The following is a 20,259-nucleotide window of genomic DNA, read 5'->3' as shown; positions in this document are numbered from 1 at the left end:
TCTCTCTTTCTTTTAAAAACCATGTTTTCCCATGTTCTCATTTTCAGTTTGCTGTATGACAGTATGCTGGGATTTTGCATACAGTCTTCAGTAAAAAGGCAAACTCCTGGACAGAGTAAATTCAATTTATCATGGCAATTTTATCATACACCAGATTATCATGCCAAATGTGAAATTACAATAAACATCGCAACCTCTTTTTGACAATCATTAACACTCTTTTCAGTACTTGCTACCACTATGAGGCACACAATTAGGCTGCTACCACGACCTTTTTCAAAGAAATTACCATAAGTATAGGCTACAATTAGGCCCCACAACAATAACCAGAGATGAACGAATAAGTGATAAGCAAAATGTACATTATACTGTCTCTAAGTTGTTTTGACATTTAAACCTCTGCAAGGTACACTTTTCAAATATGCGCATAGTCAATGAATGTTTCTATTCACATTGTTTTCTTTTCGTGATCAAGTTTTTATTATTTTGTTTGGTTGTCAGGACAAACAAAAAACACAAACAAACAGAAATTACACAAATACACACTTATCCCCCCCCCCCTGCTTCCAACCCACAGGACCTGCATATATTAAAATAATGCCTTTATACTACGAAGTGTTGTAGTCGATAAGTTAATATTCTCTCATTTTGCACCGTGTAGTCGAGAGATCATATGAATACATGTGCCAGGAGTACCCTGGGGGCAGAGCATACAGACAGGGGTTGAGTTTATGTTCACCCGGAAAGTTCTTTTGGAGTCGCAAAACTCATATGGGCAAAATGAATACATTTTGACTTCTAAATCTCTGCAAGCTAGACTTCTCAAATATGTGCACAGAAAATAAATGTTTCTATTCATATTGTTGACTATGTTTTTCCATCAACTTTGGCAAAAAGTTATGTAAATGATCATTTCCTAACATGAGCTTGACTCAAAGTCCTTCAAATAAATATTCGGATCGTTCTTATTTTCGTTTGAACCATGCACGAGAGGTCGTCGAATAGGGTTGAAGCATAATTTGCCCTCGTGTTTACACGTCTTTCGTTTTAGAAATAATGAATAACTTCACCTGCCATATGCTTACAAAAGTAAAGTTTCATAAATATTTTAACAATTTCGTGTTTATTTTTTTTATTTTTTTTTTACATTATTCAGGTTATTCATCTAACATTATTCATCTCAAATTATATGTTTAATTTGTTGTCTGCATATAATCAAATACAATAAGGTATGCTTTCTATTAGGTAGGCAGCTGTTAGAGTAACAACTTAAATGAAACAAATATGTATTATATTCTTTCCAACAATATGTAGGCCCATGTACGGCAGCTAATTTTTCTTACAAAAATAATTTGTAGGCTACATATAGAAATGACTCAATTGATACTATGTTGTCAATTAAATAGGCCTAAATAATTTTTTAGCAATATTAATTCAACTAGACCGCATTAGGCCTATGTATAGACTAACATGTCTTCAGAAGAGGAACAGAAGAGGAACAGCTCTTGTAGACTATATGTTTTCTTATTTCGAAATAAGGCCTATACTTTCATTGTTTAGTTGTGAAATACCGTCATTATGTTGGTTTATGTTTCGTGTTTATAGAATCATAAACTGGTAATAACCTGAAATCCCTGCGTCACACCTAAAAACGTCCGCTTGGTGGCGATGTTGGTCCACGAAAGAAAGCCTCCACTGTCTTGTCTGCCTATCCGGAAGTCCTTAGAAAACTCAGACAGGCCACTTTACACCACCTAAACTTGGGCGAAGAGAACCTCTTGCTTCACTTAAGAGATTTTGAAGGGCGGCAAGAAGATTAATATAGGCCTATATGTTTCTCCTGTATTAGGGTAAGATTTCAATTTAGGCCTATATATTTGAATAGTCAAACAGAAGCGCATTGACAATGATTTGGGCTATTTGTTTGCTTCTTCAGAAACGTTATTAGCCTGCAAATAATGTTTTGACCCTAAAGCACATATATAGAGGGCACAGCTCTTCTGAGAGGATTATATAGCCTACTAATTTGTAATAATTGATATTGTTACAAAGTTATTGTCCATGAATTTGGGAATAATTACTAAAATCAACTCAATGTTGTGAAGGTTTTTTATGATTTATTGTTATTCGATTGCAATATGTTTAACTTTGTAGTACAACTATTAAATTCATTATTCGGATCGAAAAACGGTGTTCATATTTATGTTTTTTACAATGTAACGAAATATGGAAATAAGTGACTTGCTGTAAACCGTCATATTAGAAGTAAAATGCCGCTAAATTGGGTAACACGCTACATTGGTAAGGCTTTAGCGCTGTGGAATATGTTTGAATTTACATTAGAACTCCCTGATATGTAAAGGACAACAGTTCATTCAGTGTAGCTAATTCGAAAGTTTGTTATAATTCCAATAGATAGCAAATTCATTTGGGTTAGAACCTTCATTAAAATTGCAGTACACTCCTTAACGTAGCCAGCCTATCATGAATGCACCAGCTATAAAGTATGAAAAAAAAATGGCAGACAAATTGTCCTACTGTAAATTGGACATTCACATGACATATGTTTTAAAGGTTTCCAAAAACACGGATAATAATATGTAAAAAAAAATTTGCAACGGTTACATTTGACAGTAGCCTAGCAGGGCTAACACTTGCATACGCACACCGGGAATAAAATAATGCACGCAAAAATTGATATTTTCTCACTTCATTTCAACAATCCTGAACATATAGGCCTATATCTTACATAATATCGGAAAACTGCATAAAACAACAATAACAAAAAGTTATAATTCGTTTGGCTCCTATACTACAATGTAAGTCATTAACTGCCAAATACAACCTAAATAACACGTTATCATAATCTTCATTATCTAGGCTAGTTGTCCTAATACTAGAATTCTGAATAAATGCTTGACGACACTCCTGGCTTCAATTTGTAAACGCAAACTACGCTCAGCCTATTTCTCAAACCAATCACGTAGAGATAGGCCTATATTCTCTTTAAAACGTATTTTAGTCCCAATCCTAACAATAGTTTCGTTTTTATGAGGTCATTAACGAACACAACCTTTCCACAAGTTATCCCCTCATTAGTTATTCCAGAAAATACGTCTAGGGGTTAAAATATCAGCTTCTACAATGACAGTCCGTACGGAAAACACAACTAAAATGACAATTAAATACTTGAATATTTCTGTATCGGTGAAATTGCTCCAAGTGAAGCATTTATGGCTTTGGTCGTGGAACCTCATAAAATCTTAAGAGCTTTTTTGATGCTAGGTGTAAACAACAAACAGCCTCAGCGTTAATTGCATTTTATAGTTTGTTAAACCATTTACAACCACTTTCTCCATTATACCACGAGTGTCGCTCCTTTCAGACATCTTCACATCTTTATGAATATCATATTTATAAAAAATACTATAATCAAAATGTTAAATCTGACTACCTCGTTTGTTCTCAACAAGCCCCAGACGCTGGTGCCGAGGCTTTGACAAGTTGTTTTAGAACTGCAATTACATTTATAGGACTTGTTAAAACTGATACCAATTACATCGTGTACTTTCACAATTTGCAAGGGCGACCCTGACATTTTCGAAAAAGAGGATCCCACCTCATTATAATTTAGAAATCAATGAGTAGGCTATATGTGCATCCCTTCAGGTTGACCATTAGCTAGGCTACATGCTAAAAATCAATCTCTCCAAGAGAGGTTTTTAGAGTGGGTAAGTTGTGGTGGGTGGGGGGCGCTCTCTATTTGATCTGATGCAAAGCGGCAGATTTCTCATTAACTTACCCGCTTGAATATATTAATGCGCATATTCTCCCCTCCTCTCTCCCTCAACCCCCCTCTCTTTCCCCTAGTCCATTGCTCCCTCTCCCTTTCTGTTTTTCTCTCTTTTTCATTCTCTCACTCCTTCCATATCAGAAGCCCGCAGAGTAGAGCAGTGTCCGTGTGGGATGCGAGAAGCCAATGAGATGAGGACCCGATAATAGATGCAAATTATCGTGAAAAGACACCGCAAAATATGAAACAACTCATTTGCAGCGGAGTAAATCACAGAAAACTGTTTGTGAACTGGCACCTCATACCAGAATTGTGATGCAGGAGCACTTCAGTGGAGACGATTTTATGGAATCGGCATGATTGTGGCTTCGGCTATTTAGATTGGGTGTTTTGAAATACAACATCAGTCCATATATTGCGAACCAGCTTGGGTTCTTTTTTTTTTTTTACCCAATAACTCTTCAATTGCCTTCCTCTCGAGCGCTTGAGTCTTTATAATCACAAACAACAACAAAACCAACAACAACAAAAGATGAGTTCATATTTTGTCAACTCTCTCTTCTCCAAATACAAGAGTGGAGACTCTTTACGTCCCAATTATTACGAGTGCGGGTTCGCGCAGGACCTTGGGAGTAGACCCACAGTAGTGTATGGACCAGGCACTGGAGCAACTTTCCAACATCCCCCTCAAATCCAGGAATTTTACCACCACGGAGCGTCCACGCTCTCCAGTGCCCCTTACCAACAGAGTCCCTGCGCCGTAACATGCCATGGCGAGCCGGGAAACTTCTACGGGTACGACGCTCTCCAGAGGCAAACCCTTTTTGGACCCCAGGACGCAGATTTGGTCCAGTACAACGACTGTAAGCTAGCCGCTGGTGGTATCGGGGATGAGACGGAGAGCACGGAACAGAGCCCCTCTCCAACGCAGTTATTCCCGTGGATGCGACCGCAATGTAAGTCAGAGCTAAAACTGAAACACTGCTTGTGGGTATGCATGAATAGCCTGAAAGGGGTAGAATATTAAACCTCAAACCATTCGCAATTAGGGCTGAGGTGCGTTTCCTGTGTTCAAAGGAGAGACAAAGTGCTTTTATTGTTTTATGGTGTCCAAAACTTTACAGTTTAATGACCCCGCCATATACAAGAGAGAGGGGAATAGAGAAGAGAGCAAAGCTTTTCTCTCCATGTGCGAGCTGGCCGGCAGCTGATTCTCTTACTTCTCACCCAGGTTAAAGTTTTACTACTCGCTTTTACGACTTAAAGTGGTCTCGGGGATTATTTCGCTACAAGGTGGCCATTTCCCACAGGTTAGGCGCTTTATGGCTTCACCTAATGCTCTGAGTAGCCTATGTGTGGGCGTAAGACATTATTTGCTTTGGATTTTATTTAATATCCTTTGAATGTGTGGACATTGAACATCCAATCACTTGAATTGTATTGCAATGCTGATAAATCACTTGGAAGTCAATCTAGGTTTAAGTAACCTCGGATATATATAAAAAATGAGTGGATTATATAATTGATAGCTTCACTCTGTAGGCCTAGACAATAATAATTGCTTATGGGGGATATTGGGGATGGAGATTAGGGGATTGCATTTGTGAACTTGTATAGGCTATTCGTAATGGCTATTTGTATATTTTCCTCAAACATGTCCCCTCATTTTGCCAGTAGCTGCCGGGCGGAGGCGAGGCCGACAGACCTACAGCCGCTACCAGACGCTGGAGCTGGAGAAAGAGTTCCTATTCAACCCCTACCTGACCCGCAAGCGGCGAATCGAGGTATCGCACGCCCTGGGACTGACCGAGAGACAGGTCAAAATCTGGTTTCAGAACAGGAGGATGAAATGGAAAAAGGAAAACAACAAGGACAAATTCCCCAGCAGTAAGACAGAGCAGGAAGAGATCGAGAAGGAGAAACGACAGAAGGAGCAGGGCGCGGGGACACACTCGTCCGGGGAAGACTGCGACAAAGCCAAGCAAATGTAAGCTATAGGGAGGAGATTAGGGGGTCGAAATCAGCACCGCGGAAAAGGCAGCGAGAACGATAAGGGAAGTGGGGCCAGCATGTGGTTTTGTCTCGGAACATGGCAGTCTTTGGCTAGTCGTTCCAGGGTTTGATTCATTCGGTTGGAAAGTCTCCTGACGGTGACAAAGGACAGGACCATTCACATTGTGTTTGTTGGGAGACAAAACGAAACATTTGAACGGGAAATGAAGCATTTGTACTTTTTATCTGATGTTGGAAATTATTATTGTGTTAAAAATAGAGTCCTTTCATTGTGGAACAATTATCGTGAAAAAAAAAACATTTATATTGTTAGAATTTTGTCATTAACAATTATATTGGCAGCTGTATAGTTTTTAAGTTAAATTGTGCACTTTTTACTGTTCTCACTTCTATGTTATGACGACGTGGCGAATAATGAATTCCAACAACATGAAACTGCCTATTTATGCTGTAGGCTTTCCTATTTTTACACTTGTCCTTCCTTAGTTCGTTTCAATTGATGGTATTTTGTTGTCTTCCTTATTTGGGTAAGCATGCGCACAGTGCAAACATGAAAAAAATGAATAAAAATACAAATGAAATAAAAAAGGATGTCATGTGACCCCTCGTTGAAACAGAATGTGTACTGTAGGCTACTCGTGAATTAGTTTATGGGGACTTGATGATATGCTTTATTGTTCTTCATCACTTTGTTCTATTGTCTAAACCTGGAAGCGGCGGAAGACAGAGGACACAATAAAGAGAATCTGTGACATCGTTGCTGCTTCATTTCCTCTCAAGGTGTGAATCCCAATAGCCACCGTCACCACACAGAGTGACTCAACCAATTACTAATCTTACCCATATTACACAAGTGCATTAAAACCTTCACCAAACCAATGAGTATTTAATGGCTACTGGGTACTGGATGCACACACTTCTAACAATGTAGGGATTGACGCGCGGTCAGAATTGTGTCGTACATGTTTATCTCCACACAAGCTCGACATAGATAAGGCCATGACATGTGGAACCACACTGTAAAGTCTGGCTAAATCATATGACTATTGGCAGTAACAACACCCCCCCCTTCAGAAAAAAACGTGATGATATTTCACTTCCCATAACAGTCACATTCATGTTGAGTCTTATTCGAGAGGGGGAAAGAAAAAAAAGGTGCATAAAAGCACCTGTGCGCCAGGTAAATCTTGTCAAACACTGGGAGAGCGTGGTACGTGGCACTAGGCGACTCGAGACAGCCTCTGGCCTCCCTGTTCCGTAAAAACAAAAGTACTTGTGTTGTCCAGAGCTTCTCTGTCGTGCTGGAGATGGGTGCTGTGGAAAGAGGGATGCTCTGAAGCAGAAATTCTCCCAGACAGGGCCGGAGTGGGCCGGTGTGGGCTATACTGGTCCCTGGACATAGTACAGGCATCGTGCGCAGAGACCACAATAACAGACAGAGGAACTTCCTGAGAGATCCCACCACTGACAAGGATAAGTAAAATCGATATGGAAACTAATAGGTTTTTCTTATTTGTGTGGTGTCCAACGAGAAGTCGAGGGCATTTTAAGATCTGTCTGTATACATTCAGTCGGATATTTGTAAGCATCAGCCCTTTTTATCACTGTGCAAGGCGCTGGGTGATTACATAATATATTCTATTGACCATCGATTTGTTTGTGTTCTAGTTAGTTCCTTGATTGGAGGTAGGCCTACCTTTTGGCTTACAGTGAATAGACTTAAGTATTTTATGTGTATGGTCAGTGGTGCACTATTTTCCACATTAGCTGAGCTGGTTGGAAGCCCTGCTGTTATTGGACGAGTTTGTATCACATGGCCCTCGTCACGTGCCCCCTGAGGAAAAAGGGGTGATTTTTGGTGTAAATCTAGACTGTAATTCTGTAATATATCACAGTACCTCGTAAAACCGACAGTAAAACCTCCCGGCCTACAAATCACCGGTCAAATTATGAGTTCATTGTATTATGCGAACGCTTTGTTTTCCAAATATCAAGCTGCAAGTTCGGTTATTCCAAGTGGGGTCTTTCCCGAGCAAACTTCTTGCGCCTTTGCGTCCAGTTCACCGGGAGCCAGCAGTTATGTCTCGGGCTCCGGCGGCGCAGGCTTCTCCTCCTCTTCCTCCACACTGTCGGGACTGTACAATAACGCAGGGAACATGCCCACCCAAACCCGCAGCATGTATCCCTCTGCGTACGGGCTGGGCACCGGCTCTCTGAACATGCACTGCTCCCACTTTGAACACCCCAACCTCTCCATGATTTGCTCCGGTGGTGACCCGTCCAAGGTGTCCAGCTGCGGTAAGGCGGAGCAGAGACAGAACGAGGACAGTTTACGGATCTACCCCTGGATGAGAAGCTCAGGTATGTGAGCTTAAAATGTATGTTTTCAAAAAAAGAGGAGGGGAGAAAGGAATGGGGCTTTGCTCCGACCTAATAATTCTCGTAAACGGTCTTTAAACAGTGCGGTTGCGAAGTGGTCAGGGCTACTTCCTGAACTATGCTTTACGCCGCTTTGCCTGCGCATCTTTTATTGCTATATGACCTCAATAAAACCATAATTTAAGACATCTGAATATTCATCAGGCGGTATTGTGTTAAAACAGAGAGAGAGGGCGTTGGATTATTTTACTCCGTCCTCGGGTAGAAAGAAATAGCCAACATCGGCTATTCCATCGCTTTCTGTTGTTTATGCTGTTTCGATAGGATCTCGTGGTAAGCGCACTCTACAACACAGCATAATATCCAGATGCCTGGTCTCTGCCCCGTGTTCACTGGCTTATATTATTATCGCATAAATGCCTCTGAATGTTGCAAACACTGAAAACACTGTGATGCTAACAGTTGGTTAGCTCTTGGTTTGCGATGTTAGGCTGTGTTGTTTTGTTATAGAAACGCCTTTGTCTGACATTCTGCACTGGCTTGTTGAATAGTTTCAGTGGGCCTTACAGCTGCCTACAGACCACACAACAAACAAGTAAGTCTAGTCTGAGAAAATGATGCTTATAAAATAGCAATTCATGTTACGCCAGTGTTTGATTAAGTGTACTGTCAAATAATGTCATGCGTAAAACGTGTGTGTGTGTGTGTGTGTGTGTGTGTGTGTGTGTGTGTGTGTGTGTGTGTAGATGTGTAAGTGGCTGTGTAGCTGTGGTATGTGTCTCTGCGTGCGCCTGTGCGTTGTGTGCACATTAGGAGGCTGAACAACTACACACCATCAACGAACAACCACTTTTAGTGCGCGCGGCTCATGTGAAATAGTGGCTGACAACAACTTTGTCTAATAATTTTCAGTAACCTCTCAAGGCCTTGGCTACTATTACCACAAAATTCCTATCAGTCAGTTGTCAATGTAGTGCTCCCTCCTCTTGTTAGCCTCTGGCGTAAAACGAACAACAGCTTCACTAGTTTTGAAACATACGTCCTCATTAGCAGGGCTTTTGACATCTACTAGCAGGCATTCGTTGCCACACGTTTTCTCGTAAATGTATGCTCGTCGTGTAAGTTGTGTGTAAGCTATTTATGTCCTTGTGTGAAATATGCATACGTAAAAAAAAACAATCCTAATGGAAGCGAGCTCCTGCCTGGTATGTCTGTCTCTCTTTGCCAGCCCACGCTTGCTAATTTGGTTATAGGAGCCACCAACTGACTTTGAAAACCTAATTTAGATTTTCAAGTGTAATTTTATGAGGCTAAGACTATTCATACACAAATAAATATAACAAATCAAGACATTGCTCAAATTGACTAGTAGGTACACACAGTGATGGACAAGCAGGCAGGCAGTCTATCTCCCTCTCTCTCGCTGTCTCTCTCTCTCTCACACACACACACACACACACACACACACACACACACACACACACACACACACACACACACACACACACACACACACACACACACACACACACACACACACACACACACACTCTTGTACAGCTAACAATTCACTCCCATTCAAAATCCAATTTTCTCTAATCCCTAACCCTACACCTAACTCTAACCCTAAGCCTAACCTTAACCCTAGCTCCTAACCCTTTACGTAATTCTAACCTAAACACTAATTCTAACCTTAACCCTTAACCACCTAGAAATAGCATTTGACCTCCTGGGGACTAACAAAATGTCCCCAGTTGGTCAAATTTTTGTTTGTTTACTATTCTTGTGGGGACTTAGATCCTCACAAGAATAGTTAAACACGTCCACACGTCCAGACAGACACACACACACACACACACACACACACACACACACACACACACACGCACACACACCACCCACACACACACACAAAACATATATGTTTTTCACTGACATGCCCACCAGTATGGCCTGGCCTAGCAATTAACTTATATAATTGAATTTAGATGAAAGGACATAAAGAGTTGTTTAACTAGACTATTTGAGTGTGATGTTTGAGCCAACAAAGCACATTTTGAAAGGAAATATATGCTCTGGAATACACCCACTTCTCCATAACAAATGAAACTTCATAAATAATACCCTTATCAAATGTAGTTTATAGATAGTCACACACACACGTACGCACACACGCACGCACGCACACACACACACACACACACACACACACACACACACACACACACACACACACACACACACACACACACACACACACACACACACACACACACACACACACACACACACACACACACACACACAGAGAGAGCCCACTCTCTCACACAGACATTAACTTTCAATGTCTTATACTCCGGGACGGGTGTGTTGTAGACTATGCGCGAGTGTACTAGAGGGTCTCTGAGAGCACAATGCTCGCTCTTGTTAAAACTCCTGACAAAACTGCGTTTCACGGAGAATAATTCCAGCCAAGCCGTTTCTCTCTGCTGAAACACAAATCACCGAGGACACCATAGGAGAGAAAAATATAATCAATAAGAATACCCCCCTTTCTCTCTCTTCCTCGGCTGGCTCCCCAGACCTCCAAACCTCCTCCTGTCTCATTTCGAGCCAGTTTCACCCAGAATGTGACACGTCGCCAGAGAGGAAATGAGAACCACACCAGTGACCACGGCGTGCAATAAAACCCCACAGTGCTGCAGCTCAGCTCAGACTCCATTCGATGTCTGCCTTGACCGGAAACGGGAGGAGACCCGTCCCATTCGCAACGTATGCGGAACTTTTGGAAGTAAAACCACTTGTGTATGTAAACAGGGAGTGATCTTGTTTTGCTCCTCGCCTATATGCCATCGAGGTTTATTCGAGAAGGCCCTACGCCCAATTACGATAGGGGTCCTGTTGTGTGGGGAAGGTTGTGTTGTTGTGCACACCAAAACTCCCATTTTATGTTCCAAGGAAATGGAATGTTATGTATTTTGTGCAAAAGGAAAATGCATGAATATACAGCTGAGCATTTTCAGATGGATTTTATGGTTTTATAGCCTACTTCTATTGTATAAGCCAGGCTACCTGTTATGGAAGGAACTTGCGCGCCCTTTGCCACTATTGGTTTGAATCCTTGCCAATTGAACGATACAGCGTATCAGTCGATGCTATTTCTATTAATTGCATCATGAATGTCAATGAAAAGTAAGTGGCGCTAAGTATAAGGCTAGTTTAGATACATTACAAACATATAATGTATTATGCACATGATGGAATAGGAAACCTATAGATTACCTAAGCTTGTAATACAAGCATTTAAAGGCCTATAGTATCGCATTACAAATATTGCTTATTTATTCAAATTCTTTTCTTGTTATTTTCATGAAACGTTGCTGGATTCTAGGCCAAAATGACTATAAGGATTTTTGGTGAGCCTACAGTCAACGCTATCTGACCAGGAATACTAATGAAAAAAACACTGCAATTTATTTATATTTCTGATAAGTGATACTTTTTACTAGAATTCCATAACAAAATAACAGCGTGGAAATTGCTATCACTTCCATTCAGGCCTGTACATCCGCTTCCCTCTTACTACCCCACGGTTATACCTGCGGGGATTCTAAAACTATTTACTGTACACTTAAAATTAGTAGTGGAAACAGCTCGTAAAATGTAACTTTTATGTGTTTATATTTGCTCCGCAAGGCTTGTTTACAACATAGGCCACTACTGAGGTAGCACAACAGATGCATTTGGCCCAGCTAGATTCAGAAATGTAATTATTTCCCAACCATGAGAAATATTTCCCCCAGTTGCCTTTTAACCTCCGAGAAGATAGTAAATAATAACAATATCCTCTCCACAACTAATCCTTCGAATCATATAATCTTCAGAAATATAACACAATTGTTGCGTTTATTTCAGCAAATATCACAACATTTCCCTCCACTGGACTTATGCTTTCTATGCACTTTTATCTTTTAAGCTTTGTTATTTAGGTTTAAAAAAGAACCCACAAGATGTAGCCTATAGGCCTACACGTTCACAAGAACAAAAAAAACTACGTCGATCTAGAGCATTCGATTGTATTCACTTTTTTACTATTTCAGTTTGTTGAGAAAAAAAGAAAGGCGTTTTCTCTCGATCTCTGTCTGTTCAGTATTTTCACACAAGCTCTGCCTCTGTTTACAGGTGCAGACAGGAAGCGAGGTCGACAGACGTACACGCGTTACCAGACGCTGGAGCTTGAGAAGGAGTTCCACTTCAATCGCTACCTGACTCGCCGAAGACGCATAGAGATCGCTCACGCGCTGTGTCTCACCGAGAGGCAGATCAAAATCTGGTTCCAGAACCGGAGGATGAAGTGGAAGAAGGAGAACAAGACGCCCGGACGGAGCTCCCCTGCAGCCGAACCGCCGGGGGGCGAGGAGGACGAAGATGAAGATGAGTAGCGACGGTGAAAGGACGGTGAAAAGACTAATGGGCACTACATGAGACTGATATTATATTAAAACCGTAGGGGGAAACCGTGTCCCCCCTATTCTTACACTGAGTTAAACATACAATGCTACCTATAAGATTAATGATTCATTCATGTAGTCTAAAGCCACGTCTTGTTTTGTTGAAAGTACAGTGAAATTGTATAAAGAAAAAAATGACATTGATTTCTAAGCGATACTAAATAAGCTATTGTTGCTTACACGTTGATTTAGATAAATATTATCTAGTTTTTTTGGCATAGACCTGTAATATTGCAAAACCCTGGTTGGGAAAACTAGCCTATATGCGAGAAAAGGGATCGGCTTTGCGGCAGTTTTGCAACTCTACGATCATCGTTGTTATTATATGTTCATTCTCTGTCATCTTGTGATCTTCTGGATGTATATTTTATGACTTGTTGTAAGGGCTTTTACCCCTATGTCAATTGATTTGACGTATTTTGTTTTTATTCTCGACATGTAAGCCTACAGTGGACCACGAGATGTAGGAATGTGTATATTTTCGTGTTGTGAGGAACTATTTGTTATCCAATTGCACAAGTGTTCTGTTCATGCCAATAAAACAAAAAGTCATCAATTACAAATGATTTTGTTTTGGATTTCTCTTGGGTATATGCTACATTCCTAAATGCTTAGGCACTATATGTTTGTAATACATAGGCCTATGCGATGGGCGATGGCCTGTCGACGAGGCTTAGGCTATTTGTTGAAAAATAATATTCTAATCGAAGATTAAAAAAGAAAAAGACAAAAGTTAACATGTATGATGTTTCAAGGACTAGGTCTACAGGCTACATGTACAGTTGTAGGTGATATATCTTCGTTTCATTTCAACAAATGAGCCTTCATTAAGGCTTTTGTTGAACAAAACTAGTGGAAGCATGATACTATCCACAATTCTTATCAGAACTTTTTCGCTAATTATCACATTTTGTTGATAGTAGGCTAGCCTTCCACTGGCAGGCTAGTCTGGTCAAACAAATAAATGGGCCCAGTCATTTTGTAGGCCTTATAGCAAAGTGTTCTAATTTTCATTGAATATTATTTTGAATCTGTGTTTGTAAAGTCAAGATAGTCTAACCTGTTTTCATTTCTAAGACAGTCCAATGTTTAATATTGATTATACAAGGGATAGTGGTATTGCTATAAACAGCCTATCAGTACCACGATTTCATCATCCTGTTCAATTGATTGATGCAAGTGTTTGGGTTATTTTGAATATTTCGTTAATTGGTATATCTTTTAGGCTAACCTATGGATGTTAAATCTACCCGTTTGCCATGGAATTGTTGGCTATAGTCTCTGCCTCGGTTCTGTGCATACAACACTGACCAAAAGAAGGCTTATATTGGGGGTTGTAACTAATGCATTTATTGCATCAATGAAAGACCGGAAACCACCATCAAAGTAACAAAAAAATCAACAAAATGGGAAACAGGCGCTTACGAAAACGTCTGCTCATGTGACAGGATTGCAAGACCAGCAACAATACCCGTCTTCAGAGTTTAGTCTTTCCTTTTTCATTTTCGTTAATAATCAACATATTTAATTTGCTTATAGGAAGCATCAAATTGCATCGTTTAGCTATTGTATATTAGACGAAACAGATACCAGGATACAAATGCATTTCATTCTCTTTAGGACCTTCTTTCTTAGAAGACATCTTTATGATTTGGGCCTTGGCCACAATGCGGCGATTATATGCCGCAGTGCGAAACATTTTACGCCCGCCTTTTGTAGCATAGATATTCAGTTGAATGTTGATATTTGCATATTTCCATGGTTGTGTTGTTCCACAATATTCGATTAAACCTTCTTTATCAAAGTATCTCCTACTGGACATTTTGGTAGACCGGAATGCTTTGTTGTTTAACTTACACGCCTCAAAGTCTGTTTACAATGCTATATCGTAGCCGTGCAAGACTTTCTCTTCTAAAAATGGTTTTATTCTGAACATAGACCACCAATACACCGTCAATACATAGAGCTGGTCACATACAAGCAATATTAAGGCAAATAATATATAACATCTAAACAAAGGCCTCCATAATGCATAGATAGCCTATCAGCAACGTAAATGGCTAACATTTATGGAATTTGAGTATGCAACTATTCAACGAGATAATAATAATGCTGGTTTATCATTAGCTCTTGATGTAAGTAATTGTTTTTTATGCGGTTTTTTTTATTTTACATTTCAACAATACAATGATAATGTAATTAAACAACAGGAAAAAGGTCAACCTAAGCCTAGTCTTGTCCTCCAAGTTCTTGCTATCCATAATATTTACGCATTATGCCAATAGCACATTGAGACATCCCTCTCCAAACATCTATGGACAGAATACTAAATATGAAATATCTGAGCAATATAGTTGTATAAATTGCTTATCAGCGCACAAAAGCACCCTCATAAGAAACATTTATGTCCCACGGATCGGCCTACAACCTCTTTCATGTAAAACACAAGAGAAATCCTCCATTTTCTTTTCCTTTTTGAGAGAAAAAGATGGCGATGGAGGAACCACTACCGCCAAAGCAGTCATGAAGAAATGCAATAAATTCCTTGTTGTTTTATGAAAATTTACAACTTTGTGATAGAACTTTATGAGTGCCTGGGTCCTGGGATTGGCCGAGGATGGTCATGTGGATGGGTAACCGTGAACATGAACTTTTTATGATTTCCCAAGTGGTTATATTGCAGCAATCTTTTGGACACCGCACCTTCTGTAGCAACACCGTGCTCCTTCAACGTTCTAGGCTCTTTAATCGCATGTTGAAGTAAAAAAATAACCTTGTCCCCGCGCAGGGTTTACAGAGAAACTGGAAGACCTGCCTCCTCATCCTGCGCTAATCTAATGTGGCCGACTGTGATTGGGATTTCCGCTGCGATGGAGAGAGTGACTGACTGTGAGCGATCTGGACACACCGGAGGGTCTCATCTAATTTTTCATACCGGGATGCTTCATTCCTGTTGACTGATGTAAATTAAACGGTATGGAGGCGGCCTGTAAAGCCACAGTGGTGACTTCGCGCGCTAATGGCGGTACGGAGCTGGGGCAACAGGAATGCTGTATGGCGAGCTGCGAGACTCGCGGATGCTATCCAAGGATTTAGTGACGGATTATCAACAAAGGTAAGGCGTGCTTGTCTGCCATTACACTCACGCTGTTTCGTTTCACAGAAAGTTTGAAAACAATTATTCAAAACGCAATCATAGCTGCTCTCTCCAATGAAAATATTCACATTTTAAGTGTGCATAAACCAGTAGTAAATATTACATTATATGATGACTTTGTATAAGATGTCGTCACTCGAAAGTGCTTGTAAATGTTTACCTTGTTATGTGTGCATGACGAATTTGTATTTGGTTCGGAGGCATATTAGAGAAATACATATCGATTTCGATATGCTCATTTGTGGCTGGCTGAGGGTGTTTGTGGTATAATGGCGAGGGCGAGGTTTGATGGAGCGGCTCCTATGCAAATATGATTTCTGATGTACAGTCTTGGGTCACCTCTTAAGAGGAATCCTTCATCAAAAAGAGCGGGGCTATACAACATTCCTTCGCTCTCATACGACTCCCTAAACCGTGGAAACAAACAAGACGAGGCAAACAACATGCCGCTTTGTGGAGATAGCAGATTATCTTTTGAATATAGCATTGAGACTGGCCGTCTTTTTTTCCTAAATCCTCCATTACGCAAGGGCTTGTCAAGTAGTGGTGTAGCGTATCACTTCCAGATCACCGACGCGACGCTTCCAGGTTACTGGACAGTTGGTGCGTCTGTGCGGTGGAGAATGTTTTTTGTATGTTTCTGCGGGGTGATCTCGCCCACTTTTATTGCTTCATTTCCCCTTTCATTCCTCCTTCTGTGCCATCATCTGGTATTTTTTTAGACGCTAGACCCTTGGGTGTCCATTTGTTGTCTCCTCGTCAGTAAAAGGTCCCCCACACCCACCATAAAGGCTGCTTCCACAGTGCACTTGTTATGAGATCTGTTTCAGTCTGTCTGTGCCTTAAACCAAACGTAGCCTACTACTTAGTGACTTTTAATGTACCACTATAATCATGATCACATAATAGGCTACCACTATTACAACTACGACTAATATATTATACTGACACAAATCATGCTTGCCAGTTCTTATCCAATGTAATAACATATTATTTTTTCCAATGTATAATCAATGGTGGTATTATTAGTAGTAGTATATAATGCGCAATTGTGAGTGATAATATTCGCTTCTAGCTGTGCATCAAGGGTCTGGCAGTCTGTCTACCTATATATTTATCTGCAAGTATATCTGTCTGTCTGTCTGTCTGTCTGTCTGTCTGTCTGTCTGTCTGTCTGTCTGTCTGTCTGTCTGTCTGTCTGTCTGTCTACAGTTTATCACAATACTTCTAATATCAAAACCAATGTTCTTTATCATCTCACTTCAGTATTTGACATCCCAACAAACCACAGAGCAATTCCTTATTCAGAGTTTATTCAGCAGTACTGCAAAATACAGACTAAAATCCAAGAAAACAAATGACATGATAAAATCAAAGAACCACTGAATGATATGGTATTTAATTGCAACATGTTATAATATACATTTTCTATGTTATAGCATAGTACATTTGGTATTTTATCGCATATTGTCAGCAAAATACCCAGCCTGCAATAGGGGTTCGTCCATGCATATTCAATTACTATCAAGAAATAAAGGGTAGCATCCTAGTGCATACATTTGTATGGCATATTGTCAGTAAATGTGCTGGCATAGTATATTTTGTATTGTATGGCATATTGTCAGCAAAATAGGCAGCCTACCATAGAAGTTCGTCCATGCAGATACAATAACTATCAGGAAATAAAGGATAGCAGCCTAGTGCATAAACAGATATCCTATTCCACTTAACGATGATAGAGACTTTGTTTTGGATTTCATTTCCAAATGTGATAAGCCGCCTTGGCAGTCTTGTAGCTTTGCAGTAATTCCAGTTGATTTGATCTTGCAGTGACGCAGGTCGCTGCAGACTCTGCTCGTTCCTAACTCTTTGGTGCCATCTAGCGTCCATTTTTCCATAATGCCCAAAAGCCTCCTAAATCAGGGCCTTCTGTCTGGCGTGTGTGTGTGTGTGTGTGTGTGCGTGTGAATTTCTGTGTGTCTCTGTAGTCGTGCGTAATAGAATACAGTTGAAACGTACGTATTTTGCTCCTGTGATTGTGTGCGGAAATGTGTTTGTCGCTAAGTGCTTGAGTTGTTGACAAACAGATATGTGATCTTTCCAGTGTTGTTGGTCCATCTTCTGAACTATTGCGTGTAACAAAGTGGTGAGGCCCTGGCTGGGGCAGGAGATAACAGGAAAGCTGTAATGGGGCGGGTTGGGCTCGGTGGCAGTGAAACGTAAAAGAATGCAGAGGTTGTAAATTCTCGAGCTGCTGTTGTCGCGCTTTGATGTGCTCGCGTTTGGGAGAGATTTGTGGCACACACGCAGAAGCCCAAGCCTTAAGGCTCGATTTCGTGCATCCCCCCCCCCCATTTCTCCCACTTGTAAAAAGCCCTTCCCCAAGACGTAAGCGGATGGCCGCTCCAAGGTTATTGCATTGTGCAGTGAATGGAGCGTATAGTGGCGGCCGGGTGTTCGAGACAACCTGGATTCACTCAGTGTAACTTTCACTGTTATTACGCGGCTTGACTTTAGTTGGTCATTTGGTGTATTAAGTGATGTTCTGGTGTTGTGTGCTCTCTCCCCAAGGAAACAACCGTGCTATAAATGTCATCTGGACAATTTGAGGGTCGTGTTGAAGTGGAGATACAGTCAGAGTGGTTGTGGATAAAGTGTAGGGTGTGTGTGTGTATGTGTGTGTGTGTGCGTGTGCGTGCGTCCGTGCGTGTGCGTGTGTGTATGTGTGTGTGTTGGAAGCATACAGGATGTGTCCTTGGTCACTGTTTTCATTTGGTTTAGTGGGGTCGCACACTCAAGCCAGTCATTTGTAAACACCTTAAGACATGTTTTCATACCGTGTGTTTGTGTGTGTGTGGGTACATGAATGCGTTTGTTTGTTGGTGCGTGCATGCATGCGTGCAGCGTGCAAGCCTGTAAGTGTGTGTGAGCGTGTGTGTTACATTGAGCTGGCTAATTGTTTAGTTTTAATGTCAAATTAAATTTTACAGGTTTATTACCATCGACTGTTGTATAGCCTGTGATACAACAAACAACATAATAATTTCCCTTTGAAAATGAAGTGTGTGTTTTACTATAACAGAATACAGTAATGACTAAATATCTATATTTTGACTGCCAACCATGATTAAAAGTTACAAAACATCAGAATATTAGCGATAGAATGTCTACAGTAAGCCTATACGAAACTCCATGAGACGAACGCTGTTAAATATTTAATGAGTAACCTGCGTCCTAAGCTTTTGGCTGAAGGCTGATCAGGTAACGGTCTAGTGACTTCACAAGAGTTGAAAGTCCGTGAAGGACTAGTCACTTTCTGGAGAACAATAATAAATATGTAAGGAAGGGTCTGGCCTGTCTATCATTAACCAGTACAAGTTATTCACTTGATAGAACACCGTTGTAACAACGCGATTTAAAACCACACCATGCTACATGGGCCTATATAGGCTACAGTAAAAATATTTGCTAATGATGATATAGTAAGTTTGCTAACATTTGATTATAGTTCTAAACGTTGAACTATGCATTTCCAAGCTAAACTGTGCGGAAAAGCATTGTTGTTATAGTCACCTTTAGTTTATGCATTATTCACATAGGCAATCTACTTCCGTTTAATACGATATTTCCGCGCACTTTCATCCATGTAAAGACTTACAGAATGCCTTGTACAGAACTGGAGTGCCTTCAGAATTAAAGAGTTGTTGTGTATGCAATGAAAATTCACAAGACTGGTGAATCCTTGGTTTAATATAATACAATTTACTAAAACGTTGACTATTTAAATCACAACAATCACTTTCAATAGTAAAAAAGGTTCAAACTAGGATTACTGTTTATGAAAACTGTGGCAGAATGGGGCGAACAAGTGTCAAAAGCAGATGATTCTTTTCGATAACCGAATTAATTAAGCTACGCACGCTAGTGCGCACTAAACCGTCTAGAAAAGTCCAATTGTTCTACATAATTCTGAATTGTTTCTTGTATTATGGTTAGGCTAAGTGCACTTATATAATAAACATTTAAAACAAAATGACAGTAAAGTAAGAGCTAAGCCAGGGGCATTTGTTCTAACTTCTGTTGCCGCCACTTGTTTTCAATTCCAATCGTATCTGTGAATTTACAAGCCCCCATAAAGTCATAAAACACTAAAACACTTTCCCCAGTGAAATAAAACAAGCAACTACAAAACACATGACACCACAACTCGTTTACAACTTTCTTATATTTTTATGATATTATCACCAAGATTACAGATAGGCCAATGAAAAGCTACAATCAACAAAATTGGCCAGTTGACATGATATGCAGTTATTATCTTAGCAGAACACGGTATTGATATGTTGAATCGTGCAAAATATACTTGGAAGTCAATTATTTCCATCAAAACGCTGCGCGTCAAACAC

The 20,259-nt window shown here is 40.3% G+C and overlaps 2 protein-coding genes across 3 annotated transcripts; both read left to right on the top strand.

Annotated features, from left to right (window-relative positions):
• The first annotated feature begins 1,807 nt into the window (after nucleotides 1–1,807).
• Nucleotides 1,808–6,558, top strand: LOC115197005 (homeobox protein Hox-B8a). 2 transcript variants are annotated; one of them, XM_029758121.1, is made up of 3 exons: nucleotides 1,808–1,850; nucleotides 3,871–4,749; nucleotides 5,468–6,558. In XM_029758121.1, the coding sequence occupies exons 2-3, from the start codon at nucleotides 4,326–4,328 to the stop codon at nucleotides 5,782–5,784; spliced, it is 741 nt and encodes a 246-aa protein (XP_029613981.1). In that variant the 5' UTR covers nucleotides 1,808–1,850; nucleotides 3,871–4,325; the 3' UTR covers nucleotides 5,785–6,558. The 2 variants fall into 2 exon arrangements, with proteins under 2 accessions (XP_029613981.1, XP_029613990.1); XM_029758130.1 differs by having other exon boundaries at nucleotides 1,812–1,850; nucleotides 5,471–6,558.
• A 581-nt stretch (nucleotides 6,559–7,139) lies between these two features.
• On the top strand, nucleotides 7,140–13,259 carry LOC115197017 (homeobox protein Hox-B7a). The gene is made up of 2 exons (XM_029758140.1): nucleotides 7,140–8,167; nucleotides 12,368–13,259. Exons 1-2 carry the CDS (start codon nucleotides 7,756–7,758, stop codon nucleotides 12,625–12,627), a joined length of 672 nt encoding a protein of 223 aa, XP_029614000.1. The 5' UTR covers nucleotides 7,140–7,755; the 3' UTR covers nucleotides 12,628–13,259.
• Nucleotides 13,260–20,259: the final 7,000 nt, after the last annotated feature.

Source organism: Salmo trutta, chromosome 1 (genome assembly GCF_901001165.1).
Source record: "Salmo trutta chromosome 1, fSalTru1.1, whole genome shotgun sequence".
NCBI lineage: Eukaryota > Metazoa > Chordata > Actinopteri > Salmoniformes > Salmonidae > Salmo > Salmo trutta.
This window is presented reverse-complemented; position numbering and strand designations above follow the sequence as displayed.

What these genes read in the sequence shown, in the direction of transcription:
- LOC115197017 (XM_029758140.1), top strand. Translation starts at nt 7,756, where the DNA reads ATGAGTTCATTGTATTATGCGAACGCTTTGTTTTCCAAATATCAAGCT. An exon ending in CCCCTGGATGAGAAGCTCAG is followed by an intron (nt 8,168 to 12,367) that starts GTATGTGAGCTT and finishes CTCTGTTTACAG; the next exon opens with GTGCAGACAGGAAGCGAGGT.
- LOC115197005 (XM_029758121.1), top strand. Translation starts at nt 4,326, where the DNA reads ATGAGTTCATATTTTGTCAACTCTCTCTTCTCCAAATACAAGAGTGGA. An exon ending in CCCGTGGATGCGACCGCAAT is followed by an intron (nt 4,750 to 5,467) that starts GTAAGTCAGAGC and finishes TCATTTTGCCAG; the next exon opens with TAGCTGCCGGGCGGAGGCGA.